The sequence below is a fragment of the Poecilia formosa genome, unplaced genomic scaffold (assembly GCF_000485575.1).
Source record: "Poecilia formosa unplaced genomic scaffold, Poecilia_formosa-5.1.2 Scaffold52, whole genome shotgun sequence".
Lineage (NCBI taxonomy): Eukaryota > Metazoa > Chordata > Actinopteri > Cyprinodontiformes > Poeciliidae > Poecilia > Poecilia formosa.
In genome coordinates, this window is record NW_006799991.1 from 1,568,576 (window position 1) to 1,595,165 (window position 26,590).

General features: G+C 40.4%; 1 protein-coding gene across 1 annotated transcript in view; it reads left to right on the plus strand.

The window, feature by feature from the left end:
- Positions 1-377: 377 nt before the first annotated feature.
- cers1 (ceramide synthase 1) overlaps positions 378-26,590 on the plus strand; it is a 32,362-nt gene continuing 6,149 nt past the window's right edge. Inside the window, exons 1-4 of the mRNA XM_007552716.2 lie at positions 378-1,704; positions 23,229-23,388; positions 26,118-26,294; positions 26,395-26,560. Coding sequence (XP_007552778.1) covers positions 1,468-1,704; positions 23,229-23,388; positions 26,118-26,294; positions 26,395-26,560 — 740 coding nt within the window. The 5' untranslated portion in view covers positions 378-1,467. The remainder of the gene's footprint in view (positions 1,705-23,228; positions 23,389-26,117; positions 26,295-26,394; positions 26,561-26,590) is intronic.

Consider the following 26,590-nt stretch of genomic DNA (forward strand, 5'->3'; position numbering starts at 1 on the left):
ACTTTGTCACTTTTTTCATTCTTATCTGCTCAGTAAACAAACAAAAAAAAACAACAACAACAAAAAAAAATATATATATATAATTGATTTATAATAATTTAAATCAGCAAAATAGTGTGATTTTTGTATAAAAGGCTTAGTAAATCTTTGTACAGGGAAAAAGAAAAAGGGTTTGTAAGATAAGACAAGCCCACAGTTTCTACATGATTTATTTTTCTTATTTGTGCTGCAAGATTTGCTTTTGAGTAATAACAGATCAATAACTGTGATTCAAGTTACTCAAAGATTAATGTGAACGCAAAAAAAACTAATAAATGAAAATATTTTATTATTTCTTTGAAGATTATGTTATTTATCTGTAAATAAAATGTTGCCCTAAAAGGTGAAAAAGTGTCTGTCTGCCTCAACCTTGCAGGTCAGGGGTCCAAAGTCCTCCAGAGGGTCACAAATGGCCCCCGGGCCGCACTTTCGACACCCCTGTTGTATGTGTCGCTGTTCGGGTTTCTCTGCGCTGTCACTTTAAACCATCATTCGGTTCCTCAGTGGTCTAAGTAGAGAGTTCATAAAGAAGATAACGGGCCAGTAATACGTCACACCTTTACGCTAGTTTTTTTTTTTATTTTTTTTTTTATAAACGCAGCTGAGCCATAAACGCAGACTGCCCTCCTTTCTTTGAACGCACCAGTTGATCTCCGCTGTGGAGCTGAGAGCGCCTCGTCAAAACCCAGCGTCGGACACGTTGACCAGCGCCGCAGAAAGAGAAGGAGAAGAAGAAACGACGCATGCCTTCATATACCGGATTATATGTCAGTCTGATTTCTATTTTCACCGGAATAACTTGCCCGTGCCTCCGAGCGGTCGCGCTCCCTCATGAAACGGCACAGGATCGTTATATAAGGCGGATAGCGGTCCGAGATGAGAGCGCGTCTCTGACAGCGTAGCGGCAACAATAGTGTGGCCGGGCTGCGTGCCCCCGTGTCTGCGCTCGGCTTAAAGGCCAATTTATTCACCCGCTAATGTCCCGCTAACACCGGGGAAGCTGCTTCCTCCTCTGCGTTGTCCGTTTGATTTATTGTAAGCTAGGCGGCTAACCTGCCGCAGATGAGCCGCGTGCGTAGCGGAATGATGAGCGGGATGAACCACCAAGCTGCCGCAGATGGGTCAAATTAACTCCAAGAAGCCCTTCCTGTAATTTGGCGTGGTTATAATTTCTATTTAAATTTTAATCACCGCCTTTGGTTTGATCTGGCCCCGGAGATTTTTCCAATAAAAGAGCAAAGAATGGGCCCATGTCTTAATTTGGGAAACAAAAAAATAGGCGCCTAAAGAGGGGATAAGCTTGTTAGATAAGCTTGCTCTGGGTGCTTTATTGAGCCAACAAGCCTAGTCAGCGGTCAGTCTGGACTCCCTCTGCTCCTCTGCTGGAGGCATCTCTCCGGGTTTTTTACCTTCTCTGTTGTCACAGCGATGGGCAGCGCTGGGCCGGTGGAAGTCGAGCCCATGCCGGGGTACTGGGAGCTCATCACCAGAGGCTCCAGCGCCATGCTGGGCGCATGGAGGGACTGTAGCCACTGCGGTCTGGAGTTCTCCAAACGGACCCTCCTGGATAACGCATACATCACCTGGACCGAAATCGCCCTCTTTTTCTTTTGCGCCTTTTTGTGGACGATAATCAGGAAGAGACTGACAGAAAGTCTGTTTAAGGTAGGTGAAAACCTCCCTCACCCTAAATATACACCCACACACATACACGCTCCTTCCTCTAAGGCGCATTGCTTCCAAGATGCCAAGAAAAACACGATCGAGAGGAGGCAGTGCTTGTCAGACAGGTGCGACACATGTTCACACACACAGCCGGAAAGACAGAGCTTACCCTCTCCCCAGAGAGCTTAACCATAATGTCAGCAAATATTAACCTGACTCGCACAGACGTTCAAAAAGCACAGCTGCTGCATTCACAGTCTGCTCTTACTCTCTAGTTTGGGTACTGTGAGTCATTCAAGATGGTCGGTTCAAGCTGGGCATGGAAGTGTGTGCCCACGTGTAGCTGCGGTGCACATTCTCTGATCATGCATGTGTGAGAAAAAGGTCTCACACTTGTTATTGTGGGCCCACCCACGGCAGGAAACGCTGGTCATATTTACTCCTGTGCTGCACAAATGTGAATCATATTGAAGTTGTAAGGCCTTATGTGCACCGTGCAATAACGTTCACAAATGTTCACACTTAATTTCCCCATTTTGTCATGTTGCAACAGATGCTTCAATGAGTCTTCTGAGTTGAACCTGGGTCTGGGCTTGACTGGCCCAGTTGAGGTCAACAACAGTTTGTTTGATTCAAGTTCTTCATAATATTTTAGACGTGTCCTTTTCACACCTGATTCACCTGACTGCATTATTGATAGCAAGTGTTCATGGTATCAAGAATGTTAATTATCCATTCATATGCATCAGGTGTGTGGCAGCGGGGGAACACCTAAAAGTGGGTCCTGAAGACGCTGATGATCTAAAACACTTTGACTGTAGCTTTGACTGTTTGTTCAGGGTGCTGATTCTGCTAATTGTTTTTAACCATGGGTCTTTATGTTTTATAATTTTCTAGCTTTTGTTCGTTTTGGGTTTGTTTTAATTTTGCAAATTAGTGCTTAAATGGTGTTTTGCTAATAGTTCACTCTTTTGCTTTGACACTCTTTTGTGTTGGTCTGCAGTTTTTGATTTAGTAGATCCATGCGGGTCCTGTTCAGATCCCTTGTCTTCCATTTTTTCCTCGGTTTTGACCCTGATTGTCACCTCTCAGCTGCACCATATTCTGTTGATTGTACTCTCCTGGTTCTCGCGTCTCTGATTACCTTACCAGCTACATCATTTCCTCCATTCCCTGCCAGATCCTTGCGATGTCAGCGAAACAATGTCAACAATGTCCGCTGTTCTTCCTGATGTTGTGCTCCTGTTGTGGTTTTGCCAATTTGGAACTTCTTTGACGTTTCTCATTACTTTTAATTTTCAGTGTGCTCCTGCCTATGTCCTGTCTGTATTCAGGTGCTACATCTACACCTCAAACGTCACAGCCGGAAGACGATCCTCCACTCTAGTGTCAAATCTTTTGCAGCCTCTAATCGATTATTTAAGGAATGCTCTGTATTTAACTCCATCCATCTTAACCATCTTTCTTTCCCTGAATCTGCAACAAGATTGTCCCCACAGCACAATACTGCCACCACCATAGTTCACTGTGTTCAGGGAGACGTGCTGTGTTAGGTTCCACAATATATTGAATGCTCGCTAAAAAATCTAATCTTAGTCCACATTTGTTTGCCACAATGGCAACAGACAATTTCTTCCACCTGAGCTTTGGATTTCTGCAACTACTAATTAGGTTAGTTCTGAAAGCGTTTGGTTGTGTAGGATTTTATTTAAGATTATCAAAGTATTTCCTTAATGTTATAAGATTGGTGATCGGCTGATCTTGTCCCCCAGTCTTATCTGCCTCAGCAAAAGGACTAAAAATCACCTTTTGTCCTCTTCTGCTTTCCAGTGAGAAAGGTTTGACTGATAGACCGGCCCACCAGGTCATGTCTGCACATTTGCAGTTAACAATAGTCACCCCACTTTTACCAACTCAGCGACTTTCTTGCTATATTTAGCAACATTTCAGACAAAACAAAATTACTATCGGCCAAAATCTGAATTGGCAGGTCAGGCTTTTTAAAGATCGGCGATCGGCCAGGAAACTATCGGTGCAGCCCAACTAGACTAGCTACACTTTTTAGGTTTTACTCTTAAAATAATGAAAACACAGAGTGTTGAGCTATTACATAAAATTTCAAAGTACTTTGAAATAAAATCTTAAAAAAACTCCAAGGAGTATAAATATGATTGCAAATCACAACAACACTTTTACTATTTCTTCTGTCATGCACTTTTACAACCAATCAGCAATAGTCTCAGTAAATATAAAAAACAAATATTATTTTATGTCAAAGGATACAGTAATCATCATCATGAAGATAAGTTATAAGAACTCTTTTCTTACTCTCTTTGCATTGTGGTCACCTGAAAGCATGCTGTGGTCAGATAGTTTAAGATGTCAGAAACAGAGACCTACATTTAGTTTTGAATTGGTACAGCACTTTTTGTGGTCATTTGTTGGAGGTAAATCTGCTGATTTTTAGCAGTCACCAGAAAATTATCTACCTCAGCAATCAAAGTATCCCTTTCATGCTATAAAAAGATCAAACACCATCTTTAGAGAAATAACATGGCGCTGCTGGAAAACTATGGTGTGCCTGGAGATGTACGCTTACAGAGCCACAACAACTCTTAAAGCAGCAATCTCACCCCATTTTGTCTAGCAGACACTCAGGCTGTCCTCTGACAGAACTGGACCTCTGCCCAGATCTTCTATATTCTGCTCTTCACCCATCCAAGGCCCCGGGACCCTCCCTCCTCCTTCTGCTGTTAGTTTATGCCAAGGAAGGTTCCTCTCTGCACAGAAATCCTGGATGTGGCACCTTATTCTGAGATATAGATGGTAGAGAGCATCAGGCAGGATCTCTCAGGGCAGATCCAGACTGAAAAAACTCTGAATGAGGCCTGCTTTATCTTTTGCAGTATGTAATCATGTCTTACCAGCACCCTTATGATATTATCAGACTGATTGGTAATTAGTGCCTGAACTCCCTGTTATTGAGTTCATGTCAAATCCAACTGGAGAGGCCGAATGTTAGGGATGAGGCGGGTGGTTTCAGAGTAGGTCAGCCATGCAAAGCTAATTCAGTTACAGTATTATTGTTATACATTATAAAACCAAAGTGAGTTGTCAGAGAAGCAGAAGTAGATTCTTTGTGTTCTTATTTCTTCCAAACACATCCCACCAGCCTGAAATAAAACCAGATTGTTTCTCAGTTTGCAGACTGACAAATAAGCATGTGTTTAATAGCTGCCTTGTAAAGATTGATGGTGTGGTTTTTACTGTATTGACATGTGCTGTTGCTATGGTTTCTTAAATGGAATAAAGCGAGTGCGGTTAATTACATCATAGATAATTATGTATGCACATCGTTAGAGCTCATAAGAACCTATAATTGCTGACTGATAACTTGGACATTAGTATTTCAAAGTTCCTTCAATGTTTTAAGACCTAAAAACTTCACCTGCAAACATTTATTAGCTGATTAACAGACAATTCTGTTAGAGTTTTTTTTTTTGTCAAAACCGAACCTGTTATACCTTTTGCACTAGTATGAACTCAATTTTAAAGAATAGGGGACATTGTTAAAATATCAACTGTAATTACAGAGCGCTCCACATTTATTGCCACTCTAAGTTGATGACCGTTGTGGAAACGTTTCATTAGTAATAGATGACTTCAAGTGTTCCTGCAGTAAATTTATGATGTGACACAGATTTTAATTTCTCTTAGTCATTCTTCAAAATGGGAAAATTAAGGGAGCCTGCTAAGTAAAGCAAATGTGTGTTGGGGTCAGAAACTTATTACGCCTTCACGAAGGACGATTTGTAGACAATTGATCAGTTTAATAACATTTTTTTTATTTTAAAGCAACATTTTAATTTTGTTTTATACTGAGTTAAAAAATACAGTTTGATTGCAACTCGTTAAAATGGAAAAGATGAGAGCATGCCATTCAACTGAGGAAGATTTATGTTAGCAAGAAAACCTGCTTCTATCTAATCTATTTACACTTTAACAAAACAGCAAACAGAAAAACGCAACATTTAATTAACCTCAATAAGTCAGATATGACAACAAGAAAATAGCTTGAAGTCAAACCAATAAATAAAAAGTTTTAGTATTAGCACAACACTCAGGAGGAGGACGTCAGATGTCACGGTCTGACAGCAGGGAAGCTGGCAGTTGTCCCATCAGACCGTCATTTCCACAAGAAAAAACTAGCAAAAGTGCTAGTGCGTCCCCGCCGCACAAAGTAAAAAGCTTGCCTGATCCAATTGACTCTATCTCTTGATGCTGTGTTTAAACAGCTGTAATTGTAAGCAGTGTGAGTCTATCCTACAACAACAACGTTTTTTTACAAGTTGTGAGTAACTTTAGAGTGCCAATTCATAAAGACCAATTCATTCATCAGATAAATTCATCAGATAAAAGTATTCATAAAGTCAGTTATAATGTCATAATTTTAGAGGTTGTTGCTCCACAGAGTCTGTCTGCCAAGCGGCAGTAAAAACTTTATTCGTTTCATGGTCAGTTGCTTGCAGGACTCGGAGTTTGGTTTGATGAGTTGACTAACTTAAGATACATAATCATTACTCTCCACTGCTCAGGAAGTGTTTCTGTTTTTTTCTGCGAGTTACCGACTTTCCTTGATTTTTCTCTCAGTCAGGAGTCGGACAAAACAGATGTTTTGTCAGAGCAAAACATCTTGACTTGTTTAAAATGGAAGTAGACATTTAAAACTAAATCGTTGGGCTTTTATGATGGATGATTTTAAGATAACCCAAGTGGCAAAGCTTCGACCCAAACATGGATGGTGTGTGATAGTCCATCCAAATAGGGACATGTTCTTCCACAGTCTACTGGGGGTGCAGCTCGTTGGGGGTTGTTATCGCACTGTCGCCCACAAAGGTGTTTTACATTTGCTTTGATGCGTGGCTGCATGAGACACAGCAACAGACATCCAGGTTAAATTAACTTATTTTACAAGCCACTGTTATGTAAGAAAACCATGCATCCTCACTATGCTCTTCCTCGTCAGCTGGCAGCAATGTAACACTGGCGGTTTAAAGAAAAAACAAATAAATAAATGTGGCTTTTAAGATAAGAGCTGAAAAGCTCTTCTGAGGAACAAGCATGTAAATGTTACACTTGGAGTTCCCAGCTGTGACTCCTTCCTCATTTTCTTTTTAGCTCTGCACAATTTTGAGAAAGTGCACGCAGCTTTTGATGTGTTCAGATTTGCTTGCGTGATGCGACCGATGGTGTAACATTTGCATCTGTGTGCACAGGCTGAGGGCGCAGGATGGTTTCAGATGCACAAAATGCTCATCGTATCTACATGCTCTTTCTCGTTCTAGAGAGTGTAGAAGCAGTTTGTAAGAAGCCGCGCGTTGCTTCAACAAGAAGTATAAACGTTCATTAAAAAAAAAAGAAAATTAGAGAAGAAAATAGAGTTTGGAGAAGAGGAGGGGGTAATCTGGGGGTTTAAATGAACAAATAAAGAGGAGTTAGAAAGAGGAAGGAAGAGTAGATGTGAGCACGTAGGGCCTCGCTTGCTGACTCAGCTCCAGCAGCCAATCATTAACACAGTTGCATATTCACCCACACACATCCATATGCCGCTTGAAAGGACATATGCTCTTTGACATCTGCTCACTTTCTAAATGTTTGCGTCCTGCATCACTCTGCCTGTGCTTTGTGTGCTCTGCAGTCAAGCTCTGTCAGTGGCAGCAGTTTGTGACCGTTCTCCTAAGTGCCCCTCAGAGCGGTAATTTTGCTGCTTCAGCTTTGTCTCAGAGCATTTCCTCCTGCACCGAGCTGGACGGCAAACGGGGCCCGCTCTCTGTCGTTCCCCTAGTTGGGAAAGCATCCTCTGGTTCCCTGGCGCTCCCAACCACAGATCCCAGATCACTTTCCATTAAGTTGTTGCACATTAGAGCCACAGGCAGAAACCTGATTCTGGGGTTTGTGGTTAGCAGGGAGTGATATCCGTTCTTCCAAAAGTGCCCACGCAGATAAAGCTCGCTTGTAGTTTTGACACTGATTGCAAGCAATAGTGAGTTTTTATTACATCAGTTTGTTGTCAGCTCTCTTCTTCTGTGGCCCCAGCTATCTAATTTCTTGCTGCATCGCATGCGTTACGAGCAGCACTTAGGCCGTCACCTGACATGCAATATATTTCCACCTTGGCTTTCGATTTGTAGTTCATGCACAGAACTTATGGCTTCATTAAACTGTCCTGCACTCCACTGGCCTGCTGAAGTTAATGTAGCTTGTCACTGTAATAAATAATCTGGAGCAATCCTAGGTATTGATCAACCTCAGTGTCAAAACCACTGACAGGTGAGCTGATTTACATTGATTAATTCTAGAAAGTTCTCATGAGATACCTTGGCTTCCATCTGTGTGCTATGTTGACACACATCAGTCACGTGGAAATTACCGCAGACTGAAGACGTGTATGCATGCAGAGTAAAAATACACAGCGCACTAAAGAGAATTTTTCTCCTTACAAAGTTCCTTTATTGTGCTTTTCTAGTCACATATAAAGCATCAAAGATAACGAGGAGTTTTTATTCATTTAGGTGAAAAAGCAGAGTCCAAGTTGACCTGGATTTGTGTGAAAATCCCTACGCCAGGGTTCTGCTGCCCGCAGCTCCAGAGTACAAGTGGAAGATGATGAAAAATCAACTACTGCATTTAAATATGGATATGTTAACAGTGGCCTTCAGATTTTGCATAATTTGCTAAAACAAGCTAATTTTCTTGTTGTTAGGTTACACATTAGTTGATTTATATCAAAACCGAGTGGAATATTTGCTGACATCTTACATCTTATATTTGTATTCATTTTAAAACCTAAAGATAGAAATAAAATGTTGAATCGTTAATAATTGAAACTAAATCTAGTGTTGAATTACCAAATGTGAGAAGTTTTCCAAAAAAAAAAGCTTTGCAGCTCTAAATGAGGTTTTTCAGCTGCACTGAGGGTAAAAATAGCTCATTGGTCTGGAAAGGTTGCAGACTAATAACTGGTTGTTGCACCCTTAACAACAACACACGCTATTAAGGATTTTCTGATACCTGGAAACGAGTGTTTTACATCGCTGTGAAGGTAATTTGACCCACTCATCTTTTTAAGAATCATTTGAATTCATCCACATCGAAGAGTTTTGGAGGATGAATGATCCCTTCAGGGTCAAACCACGACATGTAAACAACCTTTCCCACTTCTTTGGATCTTTTTTCTACACTGAAAAGATGACGGCCTACTGAAGGCTGCTGATAAACTGACCTTTTTGTTCAGGTTTATAAAGCCAGTTTTCAAAGTGTTGTTTTTTTGAGCTTTGTTTCATAATTGAAAGCCCACTCTTCTCCCACTCACCTCCTACCTGCTGATAAACACCGACCCCAGCCGCATGTGAACTCAGCAGAGCTGAAGTGGCTTAAATGAATAAACAGACTTTTTAAATATGGCTGCCGTTTTTTTCCTTTCTCGGTTTGAAAGGACTGTTATGAATAGTTTTTCAGTAAGATGTGATGTTGAACTCTTAACAACTTGTCACCCATGGTTTATATAATACACTGTTTGTTGCTTCACTGTGGGAATTGAAAAAATGACATCCATAAAAGCAGCCATTTTGAGTCTGGACAAACACACTCAGGAACTTTGATGAGAACTTTGTTAATTTGGCATCATTGATGACCTTATTCCTCTTTGGCCGCAGCCTGGCGCTTTGTTCACAATTTTAATGTGATGTTCTTGGTTAGTAATTTAACAGGAAGTAGTTCTGCATTCCTTAAATCATAGTTGCAGCTGGGATGTTTATTCATTGCAACACATGGGGATGAATCAGCTCTGTTTGCAGACAGTCAGACTTTCCTCTGGTCAGCAGGCATCCGACATGAAGCTCGGAGTCTGTGGTCTCCCTCCCAGTCTCTTTTCTTCTCTGCTGTTCCCTCTTGCTCCTCTGTTTGTTTCCCTCTCTCTCCACCCTCAGCGGACAGCCTTTGACTGGGCCAGAACGCACTGTAACTGTGAGCGCCTTGCTTGGTGGATGAATCGCCTCCGTCAAGGACACTTTTTATCATCAAGTGAGAACTGAGTGGTCAGAGGATGCTGAAGTTCACTCTCTTTCTGTAAGGGCCACATCATGTTTTATGGTTTGCTTGCCATAATTGTGTGGGTCTGTTGTTCTTGCACTGTAGTTATGGGTACGATCTAAAGAGCCTTTTATTCCCTGGAAGCAATTAGATGAGTTTCCCCATCTCAGATGGGCTTTCTCTTTCTCTGTGGAAGAAATTGCAACACTTGCATGGAATCCCTCTCATGCAGAGTGCAGTCTCTGGACAGCCTGCTTTCATCTCTGTCCTTTTCTGAGTATACAACTCATCACACCTCCCCACCCTCCTTGCTCATGCGTCTTGTCCTCCCCTGTCTGTCCCCATTCTCTGTGCGGTTTGGGGTTTGCGTAACCGCAAAGCTTAGTTAGTGCAAGTCGAGTGGTTGAGAATGAGACCTTTTGAGTAACTCCTTCACTCCTTCGTCTGGCAGAGATTACAGAGTCTTCAAACTAGTTGGAAAACCTTTGAAAAGTTTATTTGAAGTTAAGGTCAAAAGAACAAAGTTCAAAGCAAAACCTGTAATGTTTCCAGCTACATTTAAGCTGAAAATGATTCATGCTGCTGCGAGATTTAGATGTAGTTTGCTTATTTCAATCATAATTCAGTTTGTAAAAGACCCAACTGCAGAGATAAATTAACTTAGAAATTCTCACAAGGAGGCCAGGGCATATGACACTGGACTTACATCATTACTAAAAACCTAAACAGGCGGCTTTATTAATCATTTAAGCTTTGAAACAAATGTGTTTTATTTAGTGGTAGGGATGGGCTATAATTCTAGTTTATCGATTAATTAAATTTCCTGTTTTTGAAGATTTAATTTTTGGAAAATCTGGATTTTTTTTCCACTAATCCACACCTCCGGTTTCCATACTTCAGTGATGCTAGCCAAGAACTACAATCTTTTTTAACAAACGTCTTTAATAGCTTCTTTCTTTTCCGACTTTGAATTTCAGGTAAACTCACAGAAGAAATGTATGAAATAAAGATAATTTTTAAAGATATTTTATGTCATTTGTAAGTTTTTTAGTCGATTAAAAGAATAAATCGGATTTGGTGTAAAACAAAATCTGAGATTTTATTTCTATTCCATAGTGCCAGGACCGGAATTGAAATAAAAAAATAAAATTGAAAAATAATACAAATTTCCTTCTTCTTCACAGTTATGCGCTACTTTGGGTTAGTCTTTCACACCAAACCCCAACAAAATAAACGGAAAGTTTTGGCTCAAATGTGGCAGCATGTGAAAAATGTCAAGTGGTGTAAACAATAGTACACACACCTGCTCTCCTGAACCATAAAATACACACTTTGAAACGTCAACACACACCGGTGATGTATGCTGCGTTCAGGAGATAATTAGTTGGTCCTGATGTTTTTTTCTCATCAGTTTAAATCGGTCTAGCTCTCACAGTTACGCTCATCCACTCTAGTGTCAGCCCTCGTTCTCGCCGTGTTGCCATAAGTGTGGCTACTGTATTATGAATGACAGCCATATGTCTTCCAGCTGTCAGCTTGAACCGTGAGCCAAGTAGGTCTGTATGCAAATTCAGAACCGCCTGACGCACACATGCAACATGACACATCCAGTTTGCATAAAATCCTTGCATTTTAAGGTGCCAACATGGTTTTCAGGTTAAATCTAAGGTTGAAGGCGGTGATGTTGCGTTCTCTGCAGAGCTGCAAACAAACTTGTCCTCAAAAAGAAGCTTGATCCGCCTGATTGGCTTCAGCTGCATTATCGCTTTGGTCAGTTTTGGTTTGTGACCTGACATCGACACAAACACAGTTAACTGAAAACCATTAGACAAATGAATGCCACGCGAGCAAATTTAAATCATTTCTAATTTGCAAAATAAAAAAGAAATCAAGTCTTTTGGGACATATTTGCTTTAGTTTGTTTGTGCTGCTGTGGAAATCATAACTATTGTCACCTTAATAAAAAAAGGATGCTTTTTTTTTAAATAGCTTTTATTCATCATAGCTTTAGTTTTTCTAAAGCTAACTGTATAACAGCTTCCAAATAGTTTTCTCTTAACACATTTCACCCCATGATAACACAGGGAGTTTATTAGAAGAAAGCACGAGTGTGCAGCTGTAGACAGCAGCGGTGACAAAGTGAAAGCAGCTCTTCTAAAATATAACAGAGTGCAGACGTTTTTGTTTTATCACCTAAATCATAGGAAATTGTAGCAGAAAACCTGTCACTGAACTCATTACTTCACATCTCCATTATTTAGAGACGAGAGCGAGACGGGCTTTCACATTCCTACTTCCTAAAAAGGCTGAAATGGTGTTGAAGGGAACACCATTTCGCCATGTTTAAGAGCAAGTTTCCTCTTAAGACGCACAGTCACACACACACACACACACACACGAGAAGTCACAAAAAAATGTAAACAAACGTGAAAAAAAATGCCTCTGTTGACTGACATATTTAATTTTCACCATGATTGCTTGCCTATCAAACGTCTGTATATGAATTTGATGGCAGAATAGTCTTTCGTCATTCTGAAAGACTTTTCTGATCCTTGCCTGTTTTTTTTATATGCGACGGCTGAAGTTAGTGATGGTTTGACAAGTAGAATGTGGTTTTATTGAAATTGATCAATGAAATACATTTAATTTCTGATGCTTACACATCAAGACATTTTGTTTTCATTAGCTTTTCATGCATCACGCTAATGCTGTAGATGTTGTAATTCAGTAGTGTTATTTAAAGCTCTTGCAAAATGAGGTTTCTTTGAACAGGATATTGCAAATCTGTGATATACATCAGACGAATCAACTTTACAAATAATTTGTCCCCAATGTTGATTTAATATTGTGGATTTTCTTGCTGCTCAGCCTGTGTGTGGTTGCTCTGACGCTCTTGGCGTTAATTTGATAAACAAGCGAGGCGATAATGTCTCCTCAGGGATTCACTGATGTGCTGGAACTCCCCCAAACAGGTGCATTGTTTTGTTTTTGACAAATTGTCATGTATGAAGTGTGAAGCATGAGAGGGCCTTATTGGAGTCTTAGGACCACAGTTATGGACCAGGAACTGAAACTGCTGGTCTAAATCTTATGCAAAAAGGAAAGAATTGCTGAACCAGTGACTTCAAACAAATTCAGAAATGCAAAGTCACTTCATGTTGTTATACTGGGAGCCCGACGGGGAGTTAATATTAATTTTTCACTCTGCAGAGACAGACAAAAGCGTTTCCTGTACTGCAGCTCGAGTCCGACTGCGTCACCTGTCAGTCAGATTTGCTGCTCCTGCACACATGTGCATGTAGTGGTGAATCATCAGCACTCCACTCAGACCCGTTCTAATTTAGTGCCTCATCTAATCAGGGGCTTTTAATCAAATTAAGTCCAAATGTTCAGCCACTGGTGTGAACTATATGGGGGCGGGGGGACTAAGTTTTCCATCTGCCAGCCACAATCTATTCCCTTCTTTTTGGAAAGTCAAAGATCATCACATGCTGCTGCGTCCTGTTTCTCCTCAGATGTAACTGATTTGTTCTTCAGCAGTATCCTCTTTAATTATTGGCTCACACAATTAAAAGCCTTAAAATAATTTATTGCAGTAGAAAATCTCACACTGAATTTTTATTTTTGAAAAAATTACATTATTCAGTGGGGATAAAAATCCCACATTACCACAACAAATATTTAGAAAAATCAGTTGTTGGACAATTAGTGACAACTCCTGACAATATAATACTGTACATGTAGATAATATATATGTTTATCTATATATGCACCTTATTTCAGCTTGAACAATGATCTTACATGCTTTTAATTAGTAATCCACAACTTCCTTTTTCCATGATGCAAATATGTTGTGACTAAAAGGTCTACTTCTCTTCAAAACAGGAAAAAGTAGAGAACATGTCTGTCTTGTAAGACTTGTATTTTTTTTATCTAAAATAATAATGCACATAACAAATTATTTTTAAGCCTTTGGTACGAAGTTGTCAAATGCTGATAATGGAGATGGACAGTGGACATTGATAAGAACATTTTGGTCACTTTTCTTTGACCAAAAGGCCTCATTTAACCTCTATTTCAACCTATTGTTGCTCTGTAGCATCTATGATGTGGGATTGCTAAAAAAAAAAACAATCCCACATCATAATTACATCCTCTGCCAAACTTTACTCTTGACTCAGCACAATCAGGCTCAAAATGTGGAGGTCTGCTGCTCTGACTACAGAACTGATTTCACTTGAATTTACTCAGATCCCGAGGGCTATTGATGGCTTCAGAAATGTTTGTAGAATCGGTCTAAATGCTTATTTTTATACTGCTCTACAAATGAAGGTGAATGACGCATCTGAATTTCATAATTTGGTGGGGCGTCTCAATACTTCTGGCAATGTAATGTATGTCAAATTTAGTTCCTCAAGCTAAAAATGACAGAACCGAAGCAGAAAAGATGCCAAGTGTGCTTCAGAGCATTCGTCTTCTCTGTTTCTGTGTGAACATACCTGCAAACTTTCCTCTCGGTGGGATAAATTATTGATCGAGCCGCTGTTTGTCCTCCGTATCACTCACATTTCTTTTTCAGTCTGAGTGGAGGGCTGATTCATCTGAGACCCCTTAAGGAACTTATCCCTCATGTCTTGTTTTATTTACAGACATACAAATAAACAGCTGACTCATTTCCCAGCATGCAACCCACCAAGCATGTAGGCAGGAAGGGGAAATGAGGTCAGGTAAAGCTGGCGTGATTCAACATTCGTGAGCTGGAAGTGTTTTTGTTTTCAGTGGGGTCAGCAAAGACGTGGCGAGACATGCAGCGGAGAAAACCCCTCTGGGGGAAATGGTCTTAAGGTGGCATGCTGTGTAATCTGAGGGTTTGTTCCACACCTATAAAACAAAACAGCTTCCCTCCCACAACCAGGCTGCTTTTACTGTTGCTGTTTCTCGTTAGAGACCTTTCCTGTTCCTTCTAATTAAAGCAAAAATAAGCCGGACCCAGATAGATGGCGTGACGACAGCTGATCCGCACCAACTCCTTGGAGGAAACGGATTGAAGATAAATGCTGGGAACAGCACACAAAACCACTGACAAAACATAAAAACAATAACATTCGGAAAAGCTGAAAAAATTTAAGAAGAAGCACGACAAAACATGAGAAAGCCCAACAATATAAAAACAACATGACTTAGTGGGAAATGTGAACAAGAAGGCACCTTGCAATTGATTGGTTGTACGATAGAGAAAAAAGTAAAGTAAACTCGACACGGTGGAACAAATGACAGAAATATAAAGCACAGAAGAAAAGCAAAGTCTGATGTCCCAGTTTTACAAACAACTTCAAGCAGAAATGCAAAAGCTAAAACCCCCAATCTTTATCCCCAGTGGCAGCTGTCCGCTCTCCACCTTGTTAAGAGCAAGACAGGAGGGCGAATGACATCATTCTCTTTTTATAGAGGCCGATAATCCACACTGTAAAGTAAAAAACAAGTGTATTAAAACGGATTATTGGGTGGCTGATAATATTTGAGGACAAAAAGTGGATTTGAAGCGTCAAGACATTCTAGAAGGCACTTCAGATTGGATTGTTATAATTGTTGAACACAGATGAATGGGCTATTTTTACCGACACATGTATATATAGGCTAAAACAGGTCATCTGTTGGATTAGCCCTGCAAATCCTATTTACCCTAAAACCAGAGGGCATCTGTGACAGGTTTGGGTTTAAAGGTGCTCTGAGATACCCGGAGTGACGGGTAGTTCGATCTCTTTCAGGCGGCCAAAAAGAGATCGAAGCTAGAACGAGCCAAAATAAATGAAAGAAAGCGAATGAGAGCAGGCCTGATTTAACAGATCCACACATGAGCCAGCATCCTGACTCACTGGCCCAATTTATCTTCTTATGCAACAGGCCAACAAGGCAGAGTCCAGTCACCTCTCTTCCTCTTTCGTTGCCTGCTTCTGCGAAGTGAACGTGGAGATCTTCTAGAAAAGACTAGCAGTCGGGTCAGGAGGAGGGTGAATAAGGAGAAAAGAAACGACTGGAATGAGAGGAAGATGATATTTTTACTCAGACTGATGTCTCACATAGGGCAGCAACTAATGATTATTTTAGTAATCGATTAATCTATTGGTTGGTCTGTCGATTAACCGCATAGCGAATTGGAACATTCTGCAGATTATTTTTTTTAAGCCACTTAAGTCTCCCTTAATATTACAATATTAATATACAATATTAGAAATGCATTAAAAGATGCAAATTAACAACCTATTAAATTCCTATGTAAACATTTTAATATATATATTTTGTGCCTCAAATCTAATAAGCTAGCAATAACATTTTAGCGAAAGCTTAATCATTTATAGGAAAGGATGCATATGAAGCTAAAAATACTTCTAACATCAACATGTGAAAAGTTTAGCCCTTTCTGCTTGACTTAACATCAATAAACGTAAGCCTGATCTGTTGATTGTTTTTGTATTTACCGATTAATAATCAGATAGCAAAAGATGCTTGATAGCATATTTGAGCCGGGTGAAGCTAAAACTTTGTCACTTGAGGAGTTCTGGGTAAAACACAACAAGATTTTTTATTTATTTATTTTTAATTTCAAAATGTTCGCTTGCTAAATTGATTCATTACGATTAATCGTATTAATCGTCTCATGCAATCAGCTTCTGCGACTTCTTGATAAGTTGTCCACCTTTTTTTTTTTCTCCTTCCCCGATTTCCATCTCAGAGTCTTGTTGGTAGGGAGGCAGAAAGGACAGTGAAATGAGAGCCAGCTATACCTCAGTCAAGGGGACGAGTTGAGCCAGAGTCCGTTCGTCTGTCAGGGAGGGAAGAGGAGCGAGGGCGATCTGTTGAAAGGCTGTGGGTCCAGTCTGAGTGTAGTTCAAGACCTTATAAGTTAACTGACAGATGACGAGGGACGACTGTCCTTGACCCACTGTACCTCTACTTGGGTGGCTGACATAGAAAACTGATGGATTATGGACAATAAAATTGGAGGGTTGGCTTAATATAGAGAGAAATAAAACTTAACATTTGGCCAGCTGGTAAATAATCAATCAATCTACATTTCAGACCAAGCTTTGGATCATAACTCATATCTTTTCTAAGGCTGGTACAGTTAAAGAAAAGTATGCCAAACAGATAGGGTTATGATATCGCCAGAAAATATTGTACAATAAAAATGGGTATTGTATTTGGGAACCGCAGTGACCCTGTGAGGATTCTATGTTGGGATGGATGGATGGATGGATGGATGGATGGATGGATGGATGGATGGATGGATGGATGGATGGATTGGATTTGAGATTGCATCCGAGGGAAGCTCCTTTCTTTCAGTGCTCACAAATATCTTTCCATCTTATTTTATTTGCCACAGAGACGCATCAATAAGGCCTTTTCCTATCCCATAAGCCAAACTTCTTTACAGATTTTAACTTTTATTCTATAGGGGAAAAACACAAAACAAGCAAAAATTTGTGCTGAAAATGCTACAGAAGCTTCACGTTTGATATAGGTATAGTACATTGGGTCAATTTATAAGTTAAAGCATAAGCCTCTAATTTTTTTTATTAGATTTTCACCTAACAGTAATTCAAGTCTTGTTGGTTGATACATATCAAAAAACTTTGGGAGTTCTTGGTTTTGTTGCATTTTTCAGTACCTGACCTAGTTGTTGCAGACAAAATTGGCACATTTTTATCTGTGGTCGAGTCATTTTTGCTTCTTTAATTTTCTAGCACCTACTAATATGCATACAGTTGTCTGTAAATAGACCCTTGAACAGCAACGTCATGGTACATCGACAGAGGCTTTGTGAAAGTTGAAAGCATGCACCGAAGTATTTCTAGGTCGCTTTTCTCGAGGGGTTGCTTTTGAAAACATGATAAAAGTTTCTAACAAATACATTTAAAGTGATGGTAATGTGCAGAGGCAGATGGATAGACAGACTGAAGCTTTCTCTTAACTCCAGTTTTTTAATAAGCACATTTAAAAAACCAACAATATAGACAAACCTTCAGTTAAAGAAATAAACACTGTCTGTAAAAGCATCAAACCAAACAATCTGTAATGACATCACTAATTTCCATAAACCACTCCATGTATCTATTATTCAAAGCACACCTTGTGATCACAGCAGTGATGCTTTGTTGTGCCATTTGCTTGCCTTTGGACTGCACATACCCCGCTCTTTGTGTCTCCTCCTCACTTTCTCTGTCTGTGGTGTGCTGCTATTATGTTGGTAACAATTTTCTTTAACATTTTTAAACATGCTTTTGAAGATGCAGCCTCTTATAACCAGGCCATTTTAATATTATGGGGGTGGATTGTTATTTTAAGGTGCTACTTAATCAACAAAGACTCACACACTGCTTTAATTCTCGAGGACCCAAGTGTCATGTCATCCTATTTCTGATATTGCGAAATTATATATATTTTTTTTATTATATGCAAGTAGTCATACTGGCGGTGTTATTAATGGTTTGATTGACCACAGCTCTACCAGACAGCAGTCACTTTCTGCTTCTCGCTTACAGAAACCGCCTTTGGAGTTTTTGCAACCAAAGCTGACCAAGAACAGAAGATCTGATGCCAAATATTAACTTCAATTTAGGAGTTGAGAACTGATTTAATCTGTAATTATATGGAGATTGCGACATTTTGATGGTTTCTCCACACACCCTCCAGATATTGACCATTAAAGGGTTAAATGTCCAGTGACATGATGGTTTTATTGGTGTAGGTTCTCAGTCACCATTAGCTATGTTTTCATCCAACTGAGCAAACCTTTACAACCTTTCAAACTAATTAGGTGTGTTTCCATCTACTAGAATTAAATCAATTAACTGCATGATAAATTCTCTTTTCTCTCTCTCTTTCTACCAAAAAGTGGATGACAGAAGTCTTCAGTCCGGTGCTTTGGTCTCAACCAGCCCTGTTTTTGAAGACCAGTTTTGTTTATAGAGACTTCATGATTAATTTTGTTTGCTATTTTTGTTGACTTGTTTATTTATTTTGAGTATTCAAAATATCCTCCAGTTCCAGTGTTAAATGCTCATTCGAATTTAAAGTTTTGTGAATGTATTCTTGCATTACAATGCCATTACCATTATATTACCTGAAAAGTATAGTTTATCGCAGTAACTACTGGGACAATTTATTGTCCAGGAACATTTGTTATTGTGACAGGCCTAATTGTGCATCCCTAGTCACTTCACTACTCTGCAGGTTTAGTCATCAGAGTCACACTTGCGTTTCTTGACCACAAACTGCCTGAATATCAACAATTCATGAGGTTAAAAGCCCTTTCGTTGCATAAGAGCAACTTTGTTTACTCAGCAGTGTTGCTTTCTATCTAAAAAATACAATGGAGAAATGAAAGACGTATACAGAAAGGTGTCTGTTCTTTCTATTCCTAAAAATTGATCAAACAGGCTAACCAAGCCTGACTTTCACTTTGCTTGTTAAAGTCACATTTACACAGGATGTATGGGCTAAAAAAAGTCACATTTTCGACATATTTCTCTGAGCTAAATAAAGACAAGGCCTCACTGACCTTAAATAGCCATAAAGAAACCTCCATGGACGTCCTGTCATTGCAAGGAACTCCACTTTTCAACAAAGCCTGAACATCAGACATTACTTTGAGAGACCTTCAAGGTGACTCACGATGTGACAAATCTCACAAAATGTGTTATGGTTACTTGAGTGTGTTTTGTCGCTCGTTTGCGGCGTTAACGTCGGCAAGCAGCTGCTGTTGATAACACAGGAGAAGAACAATGGTTTTGTGCTGCTGAGGAGACAACGCAGTCGGCGTGATGTGTGGATTTGGCGGCTTTTAGCAAGAGCATGAAGTGCAGAGTCACTGCTGGTGTTGGCTTCAACCAGCTTCAGCTTCTAGTGCATTTCGGCCTTTGTGAGTGCTTCGTGTTGAGGGGAGGGGGTGATGTGCTAAAGGACTGCAGGGGGCTGCACTGTGTGCTGACAGCTGGCTTCTATAAATAAATGTCACAGGCAGGGGAGGAGGACGGGTGGGAGGGACTCAGTGGTGGATGGACAGCGGGAATGAGGAAGAAATGAGGAAGGGGGGAGACGGATGGGTGGGACCGATGCAGATGCACTGGGAGACTTTAAAGAATGCGGTGGAGTGTCCTGTGCTGCACTTTGCTCGGGTCAGGTCTTAACGGACCCTTAACGCACGCCACATGCGGCCGAGCCAATCAGCTGCCCTGGATGTGGTCATGTGACCCCCTGACTCTGTGCATGTGTCCTGGCTAATTAGTCTGCTGCCGTTACATTTTTATCTCACATCTGTGCGGCCCCAGTCAGCTTCCTTTCACTGTCGTGTCTCGGGTCTCTGGCGTGACTCACAGACTCCATCACTTGGAGAAAACAGCAGGAAAAACAGCCGTAAAGAATAAACAAAGGAAGGCAGGGAATTAAAGATGCAAGGTGAAGTCGAAACTGGCTGCTCTGTTTCGTATCACGCAAACAGGAAAAGCAGAAACTGAATAACGTCCTGACTCTAAGCAAGAGCAACGCTCTCTTCATGAATTTGTCATGCAGGCCGTCACTGAGCCCAGTCCCATCAGGCTGAGTGGGCTGTATCACTGACACAGGCTACTTTCACTTTGCTGCCTCCAGTTACACTCTTTGGCTTTCTACAGCACTGTGTATGTGTGTGTAATTTTGTTTACAAGGGGTGAGGGGGAAGGGTTTGGTTTCCGGTCTTGGCACAGCTATCACGCACTGAAAAACAGCCCATCAGAGTCCCTGCCATGCTCATATACCTGTTGTGTGTTCACCTACTTTGTGTCTCGTTTACACTGTGCGATTGCATCCAAATGTTTCCGTAGTTTAGTTTCTTTAAATGGGTAATTTTATCTCCGAGGGTTGTTGCGACACAGAAGCTGCAGAAGTAAAAAAAAAAAAAGAAAGAAAAAAAAAAGGAGTGATGAGGCAGGAAGACAGAGGAAGGCTTAGGATGAAGATCGCATGACCCTCCCACCTGTGGCTGAATCTTTGCACAATAATATCAGATCGTGTTGGTGCTAAAAAGCATTTCTTTGACTTCTGCTTTCTGCTGCACGCAGAATAAAACAAACTATAAGCAGACTTTCTGTGGCCAGGCTGTCACGCCATGCTGCTTTTTTTTGTGCATGAACACACATGAGACACTAACAAACGTGAGGCATTTATAAAGATAACAAATGTGTAAATATGATGCAGTCAAACACTTTGAAAGCTTAAATACTGGAATCATTTTTTTTTTACTTTTCTGAAAATAATTTAAAACTATTACGCAATGATAAGAGACACGAAGAAAGGCGAGACATTGCATCGCTGCTCACCCGGAAAAGTCTAATCTCTTCTGCCATCATGTGTTGGGGCAGCAGCGGCATCAAAGACTGGAACAAAACAACCGGATAAAGAGTGCTGGTTCTGTTCTGGAGACTGCTCTGAACAACCCACAAATAATGATGCAAAGAAGGATTCTCCATAAAATCAAGAAAATTATGGGCGCCCCTGTTGTTGTATAAAACTCTTGTGTGACAACAGAGGTTTCTCAGACGGAAGCTTTTTCAGATTCGCTGTAATACAGACTGCTACAGGAGATCCTTCCTCCCTCCGTCAGCATCTACAATAACTCCTAAAGACACTTAATATGAGGTACAACAACATTTCATTTCCTCTAGGGTTCATTAAAATACTTTTGAATTGAATTGAACATTTGTTCTGCTACATCTAGTCAGTTTTGATGTGGTAAGAAAATGTAACTGCTCACATTTGAGATATTTTTTAGCTATATTTATTTTTACCGTACTTACACAGTGTTGCCCGAGCTGGGTGATGCTTGTTCGTGTTTCTCTTCGCTAAATAGCACGTCTAGTTGTGGTTTAGAGAAATCTAGGCACTACTTCCTGGTTTAAAACCCCAGGCTGAGCTGCAGAAAGGAACATAACACTTCAGTTTCTAAGCTGCTGCACTGCAACTATTTATATTTATGAAAAAAATACATTTTATTTTAGATTACAAGCGGTTTAAAGATTAAATTTAGCTTTGTGTGGAAAAAGTAAAGAAAGCGAAAATATTTTTTGTGACATTACTGGTTTTTATTAATAGCAAATGTTTTTCTCTTTCTATATTCAGCACCTTTTAGTCTGTAAATACATTTTAAATAAGAAACAGACTAAAGTCGTCACTCATCTGAGTCATTGGGTGCTCAGCTTCATGTTTTTAATCATAAAACTATGTAAAAATTTCTCTTATCAAAGAAAGCATCAGAATAGCTGATCAAGTTTAAGCTGGTAGCTCAGCATGTGTTGTTTGGTTGGCATGCTCTCGCCTCTTCCCCATTTTGAAAACTGACTAGAAGAAATAAGCCTCTACATCATATGTTTAAACCCAGAGACAGAAAATCGTGGATAATTGATCAGAGGTTCCTAGACGCTCTCATGAACTTGAAGTTAAAACAATTAAATTAAAAGCAAAACTGTGAAATAATTTCATCCATCCATCCATTGTCTGCAGCTTATCCAAGATCAGGTTGCCAGGGCAACAGGTCCATCCACCTCCCGAAGAAGCTGATTTCTGCCACTTGTGTCCAGGGAATAATTGTTTATCAAAACTGTTCTTTTGAATAACAACCTAAAGCCTTTAGACACTGTTTTTATGCTTTGGATACCAAAAATGTGTCATAAGTGAAGCTGCAGGCTTTTTACATCTGTGGTTGAAACACCATCACCCCACAATCACACTTAGTCACCATGGCAACTATAATTAGCCAAGAGAATCTGTCAGCGTTTCATTTATTCAATCACCTTAGCAACAGCTGTTGGCTTAAGAGGAACTTTGACTTTTAAAATAGGAATCCCAACTTTCAGATCTTTCTGAATTGACAGTAGAAAAAATAAATAAATCAAATTTCAGAGCACAGATAGACGGAGCCAAAACTGCAGATCTTACTGAAGTTAATGCAGTCTAATGCAGTGGTGCAGCAGTAAAGCATAGATTTATGAAGATGTGGATGAATAGGTTTTATTTGCTGAGGTGCTGATTCAGCTTTCTGAGGCCTGCAGTGCGTTTGAAATTTATTTCAGTGAGCTGAGTCATGGCTTTTCTTTTTTAACATGTTCATTTAAATCAGGATCGGTCAAATTATGGTAACACCTCTAAATGTATGAAGAGATTGAGATATTTATGGCCTGGTTTTGAACTTTCATCTGGCTGTTTTTTGTTGTTGTTGTTTTTTTTTACACATTTTTTTCTACCTTATGAGAAAAGGAGTGTGATGACACCTTTTTACAGAGCAGAAAAGAGACTCCACAGTGGGCAGTTTGTAAGGAAACATTGTGATAAGACTTTCTCCATTTTCTTCTGACTGCCTGGAGAATTATTGTGACTTATTTCTGATTTCTCTCCTGCAGCCTCTTGCACAGTGGTGCAGGCTGATGCCCAAAGATGCTGCCAAGATGCCAGAGAGTGCGTGGAAGCTGGTCTTCTACACCATGTCATGGTCCTACAGCACCTACCTGCTCTTCTTCTCCTCCTACTCCTTCTTCAACGACCCGCCCTCCGTCTTCTACAGTAAGACACACAACCGTGGAGACATTACGTTGGTAGCAGTGAAGGTGATCCAGTCAGTAAAAGTCAGCCAGATAAACGGATAAATGCTGACCTAAGGAGAAGTTTCCTTCTTAGATTTTCAGGGCAGAGAAAGAGCTGAGGTCAGTGGTGTCCAAAGTGCGGTCTGGGGGCCATTCGTGGCTCTTGAAATAATTTTGTGTGGTCTCTGACAGCAGTCCAAGAATGGTGATAATTTGACCAAGTTTTGTAATTGTTAAGTACAACACAGAGAATTTTTTTTTCTTTTCCTTCTTGTTTCCTTTTTTATTCTTTTTTTTTTAATATTTTAGTAAGGTGGGCAACAAACATCCAGCCACTTTTTACACACAGAAACACACACATCCATTGCACTTGGCTAAACACAGCAAAGGTTTTAAAAGAAAATTCTCATTTTTTGTTGCTGGAAATGAACATTTAAGAGACCAAGAAAGAAGTTAAATAACTGTAAACATTAAGCTAAATGTCACACTGTTTACTTCACTAAAATATTAGTTGTTTAATTTATTGTCGTAAAGGATAAAATATTCACAATGATATTATTTTTCTATTTTTAATTGGAGAGAAAAGGCTCATTTTCTCCCCTCTAGAATTTTGACCCTTGGTGCAAAACGTTTGGACGCTTCTGGCTGCGGTTATTTTACCAGAAGGTAAAATAAGGCCCTATAGCTGCTCTATGGAGACTCTGCAGGAGGTGAAATTCCCCTCAGTACTTATATGGGCAGATATATATCCAGTCATATAGAGAGTTTGAAGACTTGCACATTTTCTGAGCCTGCAGGAAACCTTTTTGCTTTTAAGTTATGCGATATTTCAATGCCTCAGAGTCCTTCCATTAATAACAGAATATCTTTATTTAACATATTTTAGTACTATGGAACACATTAGGTTTCATACAACATTTATAACAGGAGATCTTTATGATTGTACCCTAATGGAAACCAGAATCGTTACAGTTTTCAGTGTGTTGCTAATGGAAGATGGAAGTGCTCCCAGACTTCGCGTGAATCCCACTCATGTCTTTTACTGTCCCTCGACCTCCTACATCACACTGAGGTGTCAGCGCTCCTGGAGAGGACGAGGAGGAAGAGGCAAGTGGGGCTCACGAGGGGCTATCTGACAGCATCAGCTCCGTCTTTGATCGCCGCGTCACGGCTAATAGCCGTCAGTGTGTGGTGTGTGGAGCCGGAGAGTAACAGGGCCTGACTTTTAGAGAGTGAGAGGAGGAATCAAGCTGAGAGGGAAGATGGAGAGAGGGATGATAAGAGAATCTGAAAAACAGCACCAAAACCTGCAAAAGCACCCACATTGTTTAAGGCTACAACCACAAACTTCTGCCTTTGACCGACGTAAACTGTGACGGAGAAATGTGAACAAATAAATAAATTGAGTGCTGTGAATGCTTTTGCAAGGTGCTGCGTATTTATCCTGAATAAAAAGGTGGAAAAATCTAAAGCTTTAAGTAGGAAGAAATACCTCTGCTTCCCATTCCTCACCTTGGCAGCTTTTCTGCTGGGATCCATTTTTCAAGCCTCTTCTCAATGTTTAATGGTGGAAGCTTTGATCGATAAACATTACACGACGCCTGAATGAAACCCCATCCCTGTGGAGACAAGCCTCACTCAAACATCGGGGGAGAGAGTTTCCGTCCAACATCCGATAGGCTTCAGAGACTCGAGCCAGTCTCGGCCTGCATTCAGGCGGGTTTTCATCAGAAACGTTCCTTAATGCTGCTGGAAACCTGATCCATCCTCCCACTAAACAGCGCTAACCACCACAGCTTCTCCTCCAGGATCTCTGCTGTATTTACCATGCCGTGCCTCTGACTCACGCTTAAAGGGACGCATGAGCACGACCAAGATACGACAAACTGTCCATGCCTCGGTGACTCTTTTACATCTGGAGGAATTTAAATGACGGAATATTTTCCTGCTGTATTTGCAACAAAGTTTAAGCAGAAACTAAAGTAAGGAGGAAATATTTATTTAGTTCTAATTTCAGGATTTGAACCCAGGACTTTCTTGTTGAAATGCACCACCTTGTGGACCGTGTTCATCATTTATTGGAGTTTAGTTTAGAGTATTAAGAATAAAAATAAAAAGGCATCAGCGATCCATGTGCTTAGAGTCATGCAGCATGAAGATTAAACAATAATAATTAATCCAAAAAAAAGTAAGACACTGCAACAATCGCATTGTTACATTAAGTTAAAAATAATTCAATTCATATAAAAGGCTGCTAAATGTATGCAGATTTCTTTGTCGAATTTGTAATTTCACAAAATGGCCCGCAGATGTTTTCCAAATCATTTCATCTGTTTTTACTTGCATGCTTATTACGCAGCATCACGAACTTTGGAAAAGACGTTTATGTACCTTCACTTTTTGATGTCATGACAAAAATCTGCACAAAGTGCATAAAATTGGAATATCTTTTCATTATAGGACACGATGTTTGCTCTCTGTCGAGGCATTCATTGGGTTGTGTCGTCCTGCTGCCACCTTCAGGCAGAGAATCATTGATTGATTGATTGATTGATCATTTATAAATGATCTAAATAAAGTTTTAAACATGGTTCGCGACCTACTTTGTCAAACATTTCGGCCAGGGTTTCTTGTGTATCTCTGGCTGCTGCAGTCGTCGCAGCCACTTGTAGCGCAGCGTCTTCCCCTGATCTCCTTCTGCTCCCTCAGACTGGAAGAGTGGTATGACAGTGCCTACAGACATCGCCATAGCCTACCTGATCCAGGGCAGCTTCTACGGCCACTCCATCTACGCCACCGTCAACATGGACACATGGAGGAAGGACTCTGCTGTCATGGTGGTGCATCACATCATCACCCTGGCTCTCATTAGCTTCTCTGACGCCTTCAAAAAAAAAAAAAAAAAAAAACGGGGGAAAGGTGTGGAGAGCGCTGCATCCCGACCGTGTTCTCAACAGAAAACGCGTCTCGCTTTGATTTCTCCCTCTCAGGTACCACAACGTGGGCATCCTGGTGTTGTTCCTGCACGACATCAACGACGTCCTGCTGGAGTTCACCAAGCTCAACGTCTACCTGAAGGCCAGAGGAGGCGGGCACCACCTGCTCAACGACGTTCTGTCCAACATGGGCTCCGTCAGCTTCAGCGTCACTTGGTGAGCTTTAAATCTTCAACTCGCTTTCTG